The 16,119-nt window shown below is 36.5% G+C and overlaps 1 protein-coding gene across 1 annotated transcript; it reads right to left on the bottom strand.

Annotated features, from left to right (window-relative positions):
* Nucleotides 1-661: 661 nt before the first annotated feature.
* LOC112170053 (serine carboxypeptidase-like 18) lies at nucleotides 662-15,314 on the bottom strand. Its single transcript, XM_024307199.2, has 14 exons — nucleotides 15,130-15,314; nucleotides 14,834-14,982; nucleotides 13,718-13,794; nucleotides 13,512-13,637; nucleotides 11,982-12,084; nucleotides 11,683-11,720; nucleotides 11,015-11,116; nucleotides 10,711-10,797; nucleotides 10,449-10,607; nucleotides 10,129-10,200; nucleotides 1,494-1,618; nucleotides 1,284-1,403; nucleotides 1,141-1,195; nucleotides 662-1,063 (listed from the first exon to the last, which is right to left on the bottom strand). Exons 1-14 carry the CDS (start codon nucleotides 15,249-15,251, stop codon nucleotides 980-982), a joined length of 1,419 nt encoding a protein of 472 aa, XP_024162967.1. The 5' UTR covers nucleotides 15,252-15,314; the 3' UTR covers nucleotides 662-979.
* Nucleotides 15,315-16,119: the final 805 nt, after the last annotated feature.

The raw sequence follows: 16,119 nt of genomic DNA, 5'->3' as shown, positions 1-16,119 counted from the left end.
TCAAGTAACTTAGGATTTGGGCCAGCCACACAAATAAGGATTTAGTTGAACATTTTTCTCTTTTATATTCCTAATTTCCACTCTTCTACTCTCAACACCTCATATCCCTATTCCTTCTGTTCTATCAAGACCAATAATTCCATCTTTTTTCTTCTTCCTTGTCTCATACCATGAACAATGGCTTCATATTTAGCCAGATATTAACGAGAAAAATTAGTAGTTCTATCAAGCAACATTATCATCCTTGAATCCATAGTAGAAGGACCCTGATTGGTTAAATGTTGATCTAATATTCATATTAGAAGGCTATATCCGTAAAAAAAAAAAAAAATTATAATAATAATACAAGAAGAAGAAGTAAGTTATGGTGAAGCAAGTGCTCTTCTGTAAATTATAATATATAAATAATAGTAAAAGTGTTTCCAAATTTTTTTTTGAAGCAAATTATCAGATCATATGTGAATTTGCTATATTATCAAGTGAGATTGAATCTATTAATTCAAAACAAATTAGAAGATTACTTGATAAGCTTGCCGTGATTATATTTTCATTGGGTGTTGCGAATTGTTACCCCTTAATTTACGAGAAAGTATTCAGTGCACTGACGTGCACTTTTACCAACAAAAAACGACAGCTGGATAACATTAAGTACACTTTTTGGTTATTAAAAAAAATTGCCAATAAATCTCAACAGCTGATATTTGTTGGATCTGTAGGTTCACTTACATTGTCGGTGCATAGAAATTTTTTTCTCAATTTAAACGAAATATGGCAAATCTTTAGGACAGAGTTTACCGACCCGACATTATTTAATACACTCAAATCATTAATAACTTGTTAATCTTAAGAGTTTACATTTATTCATGGTGTAGACCAAGAGAAAAGACATTTTTTGTGTTTTTCTTTTTGAAGAAAAAAAGAAGCCATTATTTTTTACTTACTGAAGAGAAATCACTCTAGCTACCTCAACAGTCTCCAACTATAGAGGATATAATGCAAACCACCTGCTGATCATAGCAAGGCATGCTTCAGGTTTGTATTCTGGAGCTGTGTGACCAGCTCCCTGCACAAATAGAAAACTTAGTAAATTTCTGCTCAAACAAATAGTAGTATATTTCTAATATTGAAGTACGTTCTCACCTTTATGGTTGTATATGTCAACTCATATTTTCCCATTGTATACTTCGTTTTGTACCTGAATGCAAAATACAAAAACAGTAACTATGAGATAGGATAATTATAACTCAATTCTGCGAAGAAAATGAGGTAGAAATTACACCAACCCTGCAACTTGTGCATTGACGAACCAAGGTTTCCATGAAATCTCATCATCAATAGTCAAGTTCAGAGATTCTATCCAAGCAAAAGTACCCACATATGGAATAGCCATATCAACATCACCACTGTTAACATATAAATATTGTGTTCATGATAAAATCCGTTGGAAGAAGTTTTGAGATTTATATGACATATGTAGCAGAATTAGTAGTTACCTGTAAATTAAAACTCTATAGCCTTTGCGTATCAAATTCTTGTGATAAATAACGGTAGAAGGAACATCTTTTACATACGAATCTTTTAAACTCGTATTGCATCTCACCCATTCCTTGATGCTTCCCTGCATCTCATAAATCAACAAAATTAAGCACAATGAATGATATTGTTGCATGAGTCATAATAACTATTTAGGTTGACCGAAGAATATTTCACGTTTTGTTTCTTTGTAAATCTCTATTAATGAGGCAATTAATCAAGATCTTTATTAACATTGCAATTCAAGTTACATTATTTTAACTAATATGAATTTCTTAAAAATGACCTAGCGCTCTCTGTTAGGCTTTGTGTAAGCGGGGCCGCTTACGGATCTGTTTCGACTTACACCTTCTCCATCCATGGAGATTTCTTCAGGTTTTGGCCTCTTCTTGTTTACCCTTGCTATTTCCTAAGGCAAAGGGTTAGGCTTGTGTTTTGTTTTCATTAGGTTGTTGCCTGTAAATGACGGCGACCGCTTTAGCAGGGTTGGCGTCACTGGAGAGAAAAGAGCTTGTTAGGATGCAGTTGTTGGTGGCGGAGGTTGGGAAGGGTGGGATCTGAGAAGGTCGGATCTCTTGCCTTTCTTCCATAGTGGTCTCAAAAGGCTTATTCATCTTGGTGATGATGGAGGCATTCCGAGTGAGCTGTGGTCGATAAGAGTGGGATTGTTCGTTCTCCAGCGGGATCACCTGATGCTGCTACTACCGGATTGTGGGTTCGCAGCTTGTGCTATTTTCAGAGAAGTTGACGTCGACTTCTTCTTTGCAGTTGATGGCCTTCGACAACGAAGCGGTACTAAGTGTTGCAGGCGACAGGCCACCAAGTAGTTTGATGGACGGATGGTGCGTCGATGGTGGTAGGCTTGAAAGCCTTTGGATTCGAGGCAGTACTTGGTGTGCGGTTTGGAGGACGGGTCAGTACCGGTTCCGGATATGGGATCCAGGTAGATCTTGGATCCGACCTAGGAGTGTGATACAAATTCTCTATTGGGTTTCCTTCCAATTATTGCACTAGTTTTGGGACTGATGTTTATTGGTATTGGGTTAGGGACCCGAGATTTTGGTATTTGTTCAAAAGGGATCTTATGCCAACACGGCTATATTCTGACATTATTGACCGGCTTCGATCTTCTGATGGAAGATTACCCTTTGTTCTTTGCAAAAATTGACTTTTGTCATTTTGAGCGTTAGATATGCATGGGTAGTCAAACCATCGACAATATATAATTCACTACACGGCAGCAAGCCATAGTGGTAAAAACAGCATCACGCTTGTGCTCTTGCTATATTTTTATTTTCATGCATTTTTGATGCAGTTGTTCACATGTGTTTTTGCATCTCTCCATTGTAATCTTTTTATTTTAATAAAGTCTAACATCCTTCAACTAAAAAAAATAATAATAATTGCAATTCACTACTTGTAGAGCATTTTTAATAGACTGTTTATTTTAGTAATCTGCAATCAAGATCGCAAGCCAGTCTGCAATCCTACTTTAGGATTGAAAGCAATCTGCAATCTTAAAAGGTAAACTTTTTTAAAACTTGTTTCTTTCATTTATTTTTCTGCTTTCCTGCACTCAGGGATTCTAATATCCCTTCTTCTATCTCCCACTTTTCTTGTAATGTGGGATTTGAGCCGAACGATCGACCATTATACATCATTGTTTCAATCTAATCCAATATCTCTTGGAATCGAATTTCTTGGGAGCAAATATGCTTAACAATTCCTATTGTTTTCTTAGTTAAGCTTTTAAGCTCCCAAAATAATCATTTTTCTTGTTCTATTTTAGGATGTCACATTCGAACAACCTGAACAAGTTGAATTTTGCTTTATTGGGGACAACATGCACAAGATATCACAAGTGAGTTCATGATGTCCTATATTATGTCTTCGATGTGGAGCATCCAGACATTGAGCAAAAATACGTATAGCATCCCAAAGCAAGGGAAGCTCACTATATGGAATAAGAAGATCAAGATGAAGATCTCGAGCTAAGGGTTGAAGACTTCAAATCTAGCAAGGATGAAGAAACCACCGATTTTGTTTAAGCCTTTTATTTCCAAGATTGATGTAATAAGGCACTTGCCATAAGTTTTAGTAGATGCCTTTGGTTTTCAGCTAGTTTTTCTTCAAATAGGCTTACCCAAAGTAGGCTTGATCTCTTGGAAAGTAGTTGAGATTAATGGTACTTAAGATAGCCTTGCTCCATCGACATCTCTTCCTTCTTCCCTGGTCATGTCTAATTTGGAGCTACCAAAAGAAGTTAAGTGATGACCATTGTATGCATTAGCTAGTTTGGATTAGATTTTCATGGTTAGAAACTTTGATGTAACCATTGGCTTTATGAATAAAATTTGGAGTCCTTTCATATCGACTCTCTTTTAATTTTGAGCTCTTTATTTTAGGAATGTGCTTTGGAGAACTTCATTGTCTCGCGAATAGTGTGACTACACACACATTTCTCTGTCATAGGCAACTATTCTTGGAGATGTTACCTACGCATTCCTCTGTGACTACGATGGTAGGACTATCGAGTTTAGTTCAATGACGTGGAATGACCCAATTCCTTTTGCCTAATGACACCTTGATCAATGTCACAGAAACTCTTTACGCTCCTAGGGAAAATCAAACCCTATTGAGCTTTAAAGATATTTGAGCCAATAGATTTCATGCGGAAACACATAGTGAGGACATAATTGAGTTTTTTTGTATCACCTCTAATGATTGTGGACGAAAGAGCATCTTAGAGAAACTTATGTGCCTATTTAGTGGATTGTATGTCACCACTATTCAGGCCATTGAAACCAATAATGTTATAAGAAAAGATCTTTTGGATTCAAACACATATTGGCTTTGGCATGGCATATATGCTAGGTCATCTTGGTCGTGATATGATGATTTGTATATTAAAGACTTCACACGGACATCCTTTTTTCGAGCGACACTAAGTAAGAATCAAAAATTGATTTTCACACCACGTGAGACCGTTGCAAGGTACTTGGTGCCACTGCCGTCCACCATGATGATGACAATAATGGAGCCATTAGGTCCCTTTTTGCTTCCAATGCCACTTCTGGCGCCTCGGCCCAACCAAATTCCTCATTAATTGCTCATAAGGCCCCTCGGTCGTTCTGCAAAGCCTGTTCCCTAGTGAAATTAGGACTGAGATGTCCTGTGCAAAGGATACAAAGGTTCTCATTCCGTTTTTACATAAAATCCAAGGGGGATATCTGTGGACCAATTCAACCAACTTGTGGACCTTTAAGATATTTTATGTTGTTGGTTGACGCGTCGATACCCTGATCGCATGTCGCTCTACTGTCCACTCATAATGTTGTCTATGCTAAACTCCTAGCACAGATCATAAGGCTATGGGCCCACTACCCAGATCATTCTATTAAGTCAATTTGACTTGACAATGCTTAAGAGTTTACATCGAAAACTTTCGATGATTATAGCATGTCCATAGGGATTGATGTTGAGCATCTTGTGTCTCATATGCATAGGCAAAATGGTCTCGCAGAAGCCACCATTAAACAACTACAAACTGTAGCCCTAACATTGGTAAATTGGTAAGGTTCACCAATCTCCCTATTTCTGCTTGGGGTTATGCAATATTACATGCAACTATGCTTATTTGTCTAGGACCCACCATCACTTAACCTTTCTCTGCATTACAGCTAGTGACTGGGTACGAACCTGACATCTCGCACTTACACATATTTAAGTGCTTGATTTATGTGCTAATCGAGCCTCCACAGGTCACAAAATGTATTTTCAGAGACAAGTGGGCATATATGTTAGATTTGAAGGTCTAACAATGGTTCACTACTTAGAACCCTTGATAGGCGATCTCTTTAACGCTCGTTTTACAGATTGTCACTTTGATGAGACAATCTTCCCGTCATTAGAGGGAGATAAGAACGTCAGCGTTCAACGTTTAACAGGAACGATAGGAATTGTCGTGGTCTGTCCCACTTTATCTCATCTCGATCCCTGTATCGCACAGTCTGAACTTGAAGTGCGAAGGATTATTGAGCTTCAAAATGTAGCAAATACTCTACACGATGCGTTTTCTGACATTGCTAAAGTGACGAAATCACATATACCTACTGTAAATGTGACTGCAATGATAGACATCCTAAATATAGGACATAGAGCCGCCCCTAGTGGGGTGATGTGGCATCACAAGCTGCAACCACCTCGAGGAAGCTCGGGAGGCCACTTGGTTTGAAGGGTACTCGCCCTAAAAAGAGAGCGACATTAGCACAATTTGATCCTTTGATCATCGATACTCAAAATCCATCTCAAGATAATTTTCCGGATTGTGATTATGTCCAAGAGATATCGTTGGGGGACCCCTCAACATCAGAACCTACTTTTGAGAGTATAGAGATCTCTGTAAACTACACTAGTGCATATGGGACGTGGGATTGCAACTCCATCATTATTGATGATGGATTCACGTATTTTGTTGAATGTGAGATTATTGAGTTCTATGACATCGAACCTCGTTCCATTGATGAATGCCAACATACAGAGGATTGGCCTAAATGGAAAGATGCAATCAAGGCTTAATTGGATTCACTAGGTAAGAGGAAGGTATTTAGGCCTATTGTACCAATACCACCTCACATAAAACCTATTGGACATAAATGGGTATTCGTCAAAAAATGTAATGAGAAAAATGAGATTGTAAGATACAAACCTCACCTTGGCTTCTCACAACTCCCTGGAATCAACTATGAGCAGACATATTCCCCCGTAATGGATGTCATTACGTTCTGCTACCTGGTCAATTTGGTTGTTTTCAAAAAACTGAACATGCAGTTTATGGATGTGGTCACAGTCTTTATGAGGATCTAGATACGGAAATATACATGAAGATTCCCGATGGACTTCAGTTACCCAAGTCAAGTAGCTCTACACCAAGAATCTCTTTTGCAATAAGGTTGAAACCCTCACTATATGGATTGAAACAATCCAGGCAGATGTGGTATAACCGTCTAAGTGACAACTTGATTAGGAAAGGATATGTCAATGATGAACTATGCCCATGCAATTTCATTTAGAAGACAAGTTTCGAATTTGTAATTGTCGCGGTTTATGTTGATGACAAGAACATAATTGGAACCCTTGATGAGTTAAGAGAAACCGCTGAACATTTGAAATCTGAGTTTAAGATGAAAGATCTTGGGAGAACACGGTTTTGTCTCGGTTTGAGCACTATGTTGATGGCATTCTGATTCACCAATCAACTTATACTTAAAAGATGCTTAAGCGCTTTAATGAAGATAGAGCTAAGCCTGCGAGCACTCTCATGGTCGTCTGTAGTCTTGACCCTAAAAATGATCCGTTTTATCCTAAGGATGATAATGAAGGCGTGTTAGAGGCCACAATGCCCTACCTAAATGCAATAGGTGCATTATTGTACTTAGCACAATGCGTAAGACCAGATATCTCATTTGTTATGAACTTGTTAGCTAGATATAACTCTGCGCCAATGCGGCGCCGTTGGACTAGTATGAAAGAATATATGTCAATACTTAAAAGGTATGATATATATGGGCTTGTTCTATCCCTACAGAGAGAAAACAAATGATGACATGATGGATTCAGATCCACCATACACCGAGAAAGCCACATCCACCGTCTTTGCCACAACTAGTGTCACCGGCCGACGATCTCTACGCCTTACCAAAAATCAAATGATGTTTTGGAAGGTTTAACTGATGCTGGGTATCTCTCTGACCCGTAGGTCATTCCCAAACTGGTTATATGTTCACCATGAAAAACACCGCGATATCTTGGAGGTCTACAAAACAGACAATTGTCGCTACATCTTCAAATTGTGTAGAGATTATAACTCTTCACGAAGCAGTTCGTAAATTTATATGGTTGAGATCCATAATTACATATATTCGAAGTACTTGTGGTTTGAAGTCTATCATAGATAAGCCTATGACTATTTATGAGAATAATGCTGCTTGCATTGAACAAATGAAGCAAGACTACATCAAGGGTGACAACACCAAGCACATAGCGCCTAAGTTCTTCTACAATCAGCAACAACAAACTCTCCTCAAGATCAAAGTAAACCAAGTTTGATATGATGACAATTTTCCAGACTTATTTACTAAGTCATTGCCTAAATCTACTTTTGAGAAACATGTGAAAAGTATTGGTCTACAGAAGTTATCCGAACTCCCATGATCGTAGTCATCAAGAGGAGATGTCTTCATGTTTTGATCTCGAAATGAGAAGGGTGTGTTGTATTCGATCTTTTTCTCCTTCAACTGAGGTTATTTTTGTCTCACTGGATTTTTGTTACTCGACAAGATTTTTGAAGAGGCAATGTGAGGAGCACCCATGTTTAGATGGCAAAATGGGGAATGTTGTAGGCTAGGAAACTCGAATTATGTGTGTCTGGCCCAAACACAATTACTTGTTTCAGTTGTAATAGGGTAGAATCTTCTAGATCTCCTATTCAATGTTCAGTTAGGTTTTCTTGTACTCTAAGGTTCTGTACTTGTAATCCTCTATATAAAGAGTCTCATATTATCAATGAAATCATCCAAGCAGTCTCCTGAATCTCTTTTCTCTTAAACATTTGTGTTATTCTAAAATAGCTAAAAAGGTAAAATATTCAGCACTGCAGGGAAATAGGTGCCAATAAGGCCATCATTCAATCTATTCCAACCTATGTAATGAGCTGCTTTGAGTTACCAAAGCATTTATGTTATGAGATGCATAGCTTGATGGCACGGTTTTGGTAGGGCGACAAGGGTGATGAGAGGAAGATTCATTGGATGGCGTGGGAAAAAATGTGCATTCCTAAATCAGAAGGGGGCCTAGGGTTCAAGGATATAACTTTGTTCAATAGAGCGTTACTAGCAAAGTAGGGGTGGAGGCTATTGAGATCTCCTAACTCAATTCTTGCAAGGGTTTTGAAGGCTCGTTACTGGCTCATTAATTTCCTAATTGTGGTTTCATGCATGTGGAGTTAAAGAAGGGGTCTTCATATACATAGAGGAGTATAATGTAGAGTATAGAATTGTTGAAGAAGGGGTTATGCTTCCAAGAGGAAAACGGGGAGAATATATCAGTGTGGAATGATCCATGGATTCCGGTACCCTACTCTTTTAAACCTTTTTCCCTCCCAATGGAAGGTTCTGAGGACATGCAGGTGGCAGAGCCTATTAGTGAAAGTACGGTTGACTGGGAGAGTTGGTTGTTGCATGAGTTGTTTACGGAATCTGAGGTGGAAAGCATTGCAAAGATTCCTTTAAGTTTGAATGGTGGGGTGGATAGATTGGTGTGGCACTTTGACAAGAAGGGGATTTATAGTGTCAAAAATGGTTATCATGTTACTAGAGTAACTGAGAAAATGAAGATGAGGGCATCAACTTCAATGTCTCACAATGACTGGTGCAAGTTATGGAAGAAGCTGTGGAAGTTGAATGTCCATTCGAAGGTCAGATTACATGCTTGGCGTTTGGTTAAAGAGGAGATATCTACTTGAGCAACTATGTAAAAGAGGGTGTTGCTCCTAGACGCTCTATGTCCCTTCTGTTTGTCAGCACAAGAGGATGTGCTACATGTATTTAAGGATTGTGGAGTTGTGAACTTGCTTTGGAAGACTTGTCCCCTCAAACTGGGCTCTTCGGCGCATCCTGCAGTCTCGGTGATGGATTGGATAAGTGCTATGTTGTCACAGTAGACAGGTGAGCAGTTTGAGTTATTCTTGATGTTTCTATGCCCAGTGTGGTGTGAGAGAAACAACATAGTGTGGAAGCAAAGCTGTTTTGTCCCAAAGAATGTGACGAAATGGGTTTGTGTTTTTCTAGAAGAATACAAGAAGCTCTGTATCCGTGAAGCCAAGAGTTTCAAAAGACTGATTGCAAAATGGAAATGCCCACCTAAGGGAAGGCTGAAAGTAAATATAGACAATAGCTTCAGACTTGAGAAGGGTTGTAGTGGAGGTATTAGTGTCATTGTGAGGAATGAAACTGGAGAATGCATGGCTGTATTACTCGACCACTGCCTCATGTTCAGTCCGCTTTCCAAGCCGAGATGGAGTCTCTTCGAGCTGGCTTGCTGGTTGATGTTCATAAAGGTTGGGATGAGGTGGAGCTTCAGACAGATTGTGTAGCTATTGTAAATGCCCTTTCTAGGGAAGAGGAAGATCTTTCTGAGGTAGGTCGCATTGTTGAAGATTGCAAAAGGTATGCTAACTCTTTTATGTTTTTTCAATGTCGACATACTTATAGAAAAGCTAGCAAATGGTGTGGCCAATCAACTTGCACACTTTGCTAGTTGGAGTAAAGTTGATGATTTTTGGATTGATGAGACACCTGTTATTATTCGGGATGTTCTCTATGAGGATCAATGTAATGCTTTTAGGCTTTAAGTTCCCCCTCCCCCAAAAAAAAAAAAAAAAGACTAGGTACTTTGCCATTATCAAAAAAAGGTAAAATAGAGAAACTGCTAATGATGATATAAGAGAGAAGAACAAAATAATGCTAAATATTTTTTTTTTAGAATGCTAAATATTCCTTGACTCGTACTACAATTAGAATTAACTAATGAAAGTACCTCCGCAACATGAAGGGCAGACTGAACAGTTTTATCGTTCGCCCAAATATGAGAAGATATATAATGGTATTCCTGTACAACACAGCCACACGTGCTCAGTTACGTCTAGGTAGAATTGCTAAACAGCATGAAAAACAATTTAAAAGTACTTTATGGATTTAGAGCCAAGAACAATGCTTCATCAGTAATTCAGTAGTAATGAGCACTTCTAAACGCGCGCTCTTTCCTTTGAAGCAATTGAAATTCTAATAAAAATTCTACATTTCCAGCATAAATGCAACTAAACAAATAATAAAGAGGAGACAGTGAGAGATACGTACCCGACACCATGGCCTAGATACTTGAGTGGAAGGAAGGAGGAGATCTATAGGATCTTTGTTACTGAATTCTTGAGGATGCCACTTCCTCCCTATTGGTTTTGGGGTTTCGAAAGTACATGAAGGTTCCAATATATTTGCTTCGCCTACGTCTTGGACGCACTGCTTGTTCAGATTTAGAGTCATTATATTTCATTCAGCACTACTTCAAACTTAAAATTTGTATTCAATTCTTGGGAGAGTCTCTAATGAGGTTTACACTCACCTCGTTGACAAGTTCAAGATCATATAAACATAGTGCATTGTTCGGATCCACATTCACATACTCGCCTTTGCAATTTCTTTTGGTTGTCTTAATTGAAAAGTGAAGAAAATTATAACCATATGTCAGAAAGAGACATTTGGCAGCAAGAAATTGATTAAGCATGCAAGAAAATTACATGTTTATAGAGTAAAGCTTTGTCAAATTTTGATAGTATGTCACAATAAAACGATCTGAAGAGAATGTTTTATGAGAATATGGAACCCAGCTAGCTAAGATAAACAACATCGGAAGGTATTTCCATCACCTGGTATAGATCATGTGATATAAGAGCTTTTAGGTAAGCAAAGAGTACTTGGGAATTGGCAGCTTGTACTTCATCAGTGACTGGGTTGCCAAGGACGTATCCCTATTTGCGGAATATATATACAAATTAAAAATATATATATAATATATTTCTATGCTAAGGACCTCCTTAAATTTTAATTTCTTTGAATAGACTCATTTTTCGATCGCATATCTACATCTTAATTGTTCAATTTTTAGGTATATATGAGTAGATCATCTATGCAAATTTTCAGCCAAATTGATAATTATTAAGGCATTCAAAACTGCAATTTATAGTTATGAACACGAATGGTTCAGGTTGGACAGATTCGGTTCGTTAATTGATTTAATCTAGTTCGATACCTTAACGATCATCAATTTAGCTGAAAATTTGCAGAAGTGATCTATACATTAGGACATAAAAATTGAACAGTTGAGATGTAGATATGCGATCGAAAAATGAGTCTATTTAAGGAAATTCTTAAATTTTAAAATCTAAGGAGATCCTTAACATAAAAAGACTGATGTATGTATGTATACACACGCGGGCGCGTAGACACTATACTTGCTGTTAGTGATTATTAGGATTAAAATTTTTGGAACGTAAGACAAATTATTGATTCAAAATCAAAACAGAAGAACATCTACTTGGAGATTCATTGCTGGCTCAAGTCCATCTTCATTACCTGAAGGGAGAAAAAAAAAATGAAATTCAGAAACTAGGTTTACCCTATATATCTAATTTCTATTGAGATCTAGAGTGAAGTAAAGTTGTATGATATTAATGATACTTTCTCAGTTGCATGATATTAATGATACTTTCTCATATTCATGAATTTCTTCTTTTTTTTTTCTCAAAAAAAAAGAAAAGAAAAAGATACTTTCTCTCAATTTTTGGTAGTTGAAGCTGAAGCTGACATAAGTTTGATTGTACGATATAGGCTTACCATCAGATATTTCTTGAACGATGATCGGAAGAACTATGCCTGCATAAGAATCTCCAGCAATGTAGAGTGGATTGGAGATGAACCTGGGGTGATCCACAAGCCACTACACCACGATAGTAAATTAGAACAATGAAGCTAGCTAGTCAAATTACATCAATATTCAACCATAAATATTCTTGAAGCACTTACAAGGTGACTATGCAATATGTGGCTTTTAGATATAGGGTTATTTATTTATTTTTTTCCTCAAAAAAGAAATTAAAAAAAATAAAGATATAGGTTTTTGATTTTTTGACTTTTTAAACCAAAAATCTGCACGAATCGGTATAATATAGGTCATTCGATCAAAAAACTAAAAATCAAGGCATGAGGCATTTGGTTTGGTAACTAGCATGGTGATCATCCTAGTTTGATTCTTATAGATTCCAAAGGGATTGGCCCTTCTAGTGCTAATAGGTTTGGTTGGTGAGACGAGCATGAAATTGTGACCACCCAAGTTCGATTCCCACTTATTCTAAAATGGTCATCCCTCCTAGTGCTAATTAGATTTTTGGTGAGGCAACTATGAATGAACTATAAACTTATACATCTACCCGTCGAAATCGAATTTTCACCGGCTTTGTGTGTAGTGACGTAGCCAGAAATGTTATCAGGAGGGTCAGAATTAAATAACAATGATTATACAAAAATGAACTTCATCAAATAACATAAAATTGTATATATTGATTGTTAAAAAAAAAATTATATATATTCGTCTATATGTCATTCTTTTGATAGAAAAAAAAAATCATAAGTCATAAAATACTCAAAACTAACAAATTTTTTTTTTATAAAACAATTATAATTAAGATTTGATGAATTACCTTATTGATTAATGTTGCCTTGATTCATAAATCTACTAAAAATCAAAGAAAGAGTAGCAGACTTCGACTTGCGTTTCATAGGAGAAGAAGTGGAAAGAGGAGAGACAACAGAACAGAGAATGAGCAAGAGAGAAGAAAATAAGTGTATAAACCTAAATATATATGTAACGAAACTGTTATTGATTAATTGATCAATGAAGGGCATATGCATAAAATATAATAAAAAAATAAAAGATGGTGGAGTATGTCCAAACTGTGGAGTTATGGGTGAATGAGACAAAAGTCCAAAAGCTTTACTATTTCTTTTCATTTTCTCATGTAAGGGTCAAACTAATATATTAAATATAAGTATGTATATAGGTATCAAATGTTTCAACCAATGACAGCTTAATGAGAATGGTCAATTGACCCTTCTCGCCCTAATCTCCCTACGCCCCTGTTTGTGTGCCTTAATTTTCCCATTTCACAAGTTATGGGGCCGTTTTGTGAGACCATATAGTCTTCCTTCTTTTCTATTTGGTGTACGCCAACTTCACGATTGGTCAGTGGTGCAGGGTTTGGGTCGAGGCAAAATTTATCCTCCATACCAAATATTAAAATTAAATTAAATTCATAAAGTTGTATGCGTTACCCATGTCATTAGCAAAGAATAAAATGCAAACCTCACCTTTCTAAGAAACTGATATGTTTGTGCGGCTGATATTGTGTCATTCACAATGCGATATTCGTCCCAAGTTTTTGTATATGAGAATCCTGTCCCCACTGGGGCATCTATAAATATTATGTTGGCAACCTGCAAGTATTTTATATTGTTTAGTTCTGGAGGTCTCAATGAGTCAATAACAAAAACACATGTCGTCATAAGTCTCCTACCTTTGTCCATGAGTATGGGTTCAACTTCAGCTGTGGCTTGTTGTCAAACGAGTGTGCATAGTCAAATGACAGAGGACCTATAACAAAATCTCAGAGTAACTATCTATGTTGTTTTGTTTTGTTTTGTTTTGTTTTTTGTTTTTTGTTTTTCCTTAAATTTTAGGTATTAAAGGTGGGGCATACTCTGCTGGGCATTAATTTCCATGTCCCGCACCATTTGATTATTTATTTATTAGGGTTGCAGTATCTGACTAGATATTTTCAAATCATACCAAAATCTATCCAAATTCAACCAAAACACCGTCATTTTTTCATCAAACCCCAACAACCGAAGTCAAAAACACAAAATCCCAGACATCCAAAATTAATGGCTGAGTAAGATGATGAAGGATTGCAGAAGTGAAGAAAATTAGAAGACACATGATACCAAGAACAGTCAATTAGGGTTTAGGGTTTAGAATAATTTCCAAGAATAAATACGAAGAATAGAATGAGCGGGAGAGGAGGGGAGGGGAGAGAGAGAGAGAGAGAGATCTGCCTTTCCAGGACCTCCTTGTATTTCTCACAGAGAGGGAGAGAGCTCTTGTTTTTGTTAGAAAAAATACTTGTTCACTTAAAAGTTGCCGTCAGTCCTAACTCCTAAGGTCTTTGCATTTATTAAGAAAGAAAAAAATTGCCATCCAAATAAACAAATTGTGCAATTACACACACAAATACAAACAGGAATAATTTTTTTTTTGATCAAATAGACACGAATAGTTTGTACAAACATTTTATCGGTTTTCTTCGATCTAAACGCTCACCCCTTACTTAATAAATGGACCGAACAAAATCTCAATTTATTGTTAAAATATAGAACAAAATTCCAATATATCCTAAAGTTATCACATATTGATAATCATATGACTAAAAGATTTGACATTGGCTGATTCTACTCCAAGCAAATTAATTAACAAATGAAAATATAAAATTATGTGATTAGTGATTCAACATTCACCTCATTAGTCTGAACTAGAGCATCAGAGAATTACTGAACTATATATAACTCTAAACCTGCAATGTACTTATCGACGATGACCGTAAAAGTGATTTTGAAGTGAAGAAAAATACGCATACCAATACTTTCATAAACAAGGCCAGAAAAACCAGAACAACCAGGACCTCCGGTGAGCCAAAGCACAAGAGGATCATATGCTGGAGATCCTTCGGACTCAATGAAGTAATAAAATAGTTGCACATCATCCGAGTCTCCAACTCCGATGTACCTAAATAAGTACAATTAGAAGCGCTCATTTAAAAAAATAAATAATAATAAGTACAATTAGAAGCGCGCCATGATTAATTTTGAACGGTTCATCAATGTATATATGCAACTACGTAAAACTAGTATGTAGTCTGTTAAGAGTACGAACCCAGTTTCAAGTCTGAATGGAAGGTCACCGGGAAAGCCGGGTAAGCTGGAGATGATGGACCTGGAAGCAGCATTGATGTGAAAGAGGAAGACTAGAAGAACTGCTTGTAGCATCACAGTCATGATGCACCTGATGGCTGCAGCTATACTTGTTTGGGGATTTATTGGAGACTTTTTTAATTCGATTGGGGACTATTATATGTGTACTACACTACTACGGGACTACAACAACACGTTCAATAGACCACTATTGAAGTGTAGCTAAGCGGTCCATCAAGAAGTCTGACCAAATGGTCAGCCCAATATTTTTTTATTTTATTTTTTATTTCAAGTAGATGGAGGACTAGATGAAGCCCAAATTACTTCCAAGCAGAGATATAAGACATTAACTTCATAATCTGATATAGACGTATTAAATCTTCAGCAGTCACATGTATCATACACTCAAACTTCTTTCTTAAGTTCACTACTAGCATATGCCTTATAGAATACTTTAATTTTTCTGTATCTTTTGCTCTAGACGATATGCAGTGGCGGAACCAGGATTTAAATCTTGGGGGGTCCAAAAAAAAACTACTCCAAACCCTAAATCCTAAATTTATGGTAAACAACTAGTAAATTCAATCGATCATTGATTAAAGGAACAAATGTACACACAAGAAAAAAATTGATTATCAATTAAAAGAACAAAAGTACAAATAAGAAAAAAAAATTAAAATTTTGTAACAATAAAATCACAATGAAATTATATATTTAAATCACACATGTTTTTGGCTTGTTAGATGTTATTTTATACCTTAGAATATTTAACCGCATTAAAGATTTTTGTTAAATTATTATGTTACTTTTTTTTCATTTTTGATTAAATTTAATCTTACTTATTATCAACCAAACAGTTTTTTTGTGTGAAGAAATAAAAGGTTTACCTATTAATTTGCCTATTGATTTAATTAATTAAGTAAAGATAAAAGTTTTACTTGATTGAATTTTT

The sequence above is a fragment of the Rosa chinensis genome, chromosome 6, assembly GCF_002994745.2.
Source record: "Rosa chinensis cultivar Old Blush chromosome 6, RchiOBHm-V2, whole genome shotgun sequence".
NCBI lineage: Eukaryota > Viridiplantae > Streptophyta > Magnoliopsida > Rosales > Rosaceae > Rosa > Rosa chinensis.
Note: the sequence above shows the minus strand (reverse complement) of the source record. Positions and strands in the feature narration are given on the sequence as shown.

Bases quoted from the DNA above. Each gene is read 5' to 3' on its own strand.
- LOC112170053 (XM_024307199.2), bottom strand. From the start codon at position 15,251: ATGACTGTGATGCTACAAGCAGTTCTTCTAGTCTTCCTCTTTCACATC. The intron at 14,983-15,129 runs GTTCGTACTCTT...GTACTTATTTAG, and splicing joins CCATTCAGACTTGAAACTGG to GTACATCGGAGTTGGAGACT. The intron at 13,638-13,717 runs GTAGGAGACTTA...AAATACTTGCAG, and splicing joins ACCCATACTCATGGACAAAG to GTTGCCAACATAATATTTAT.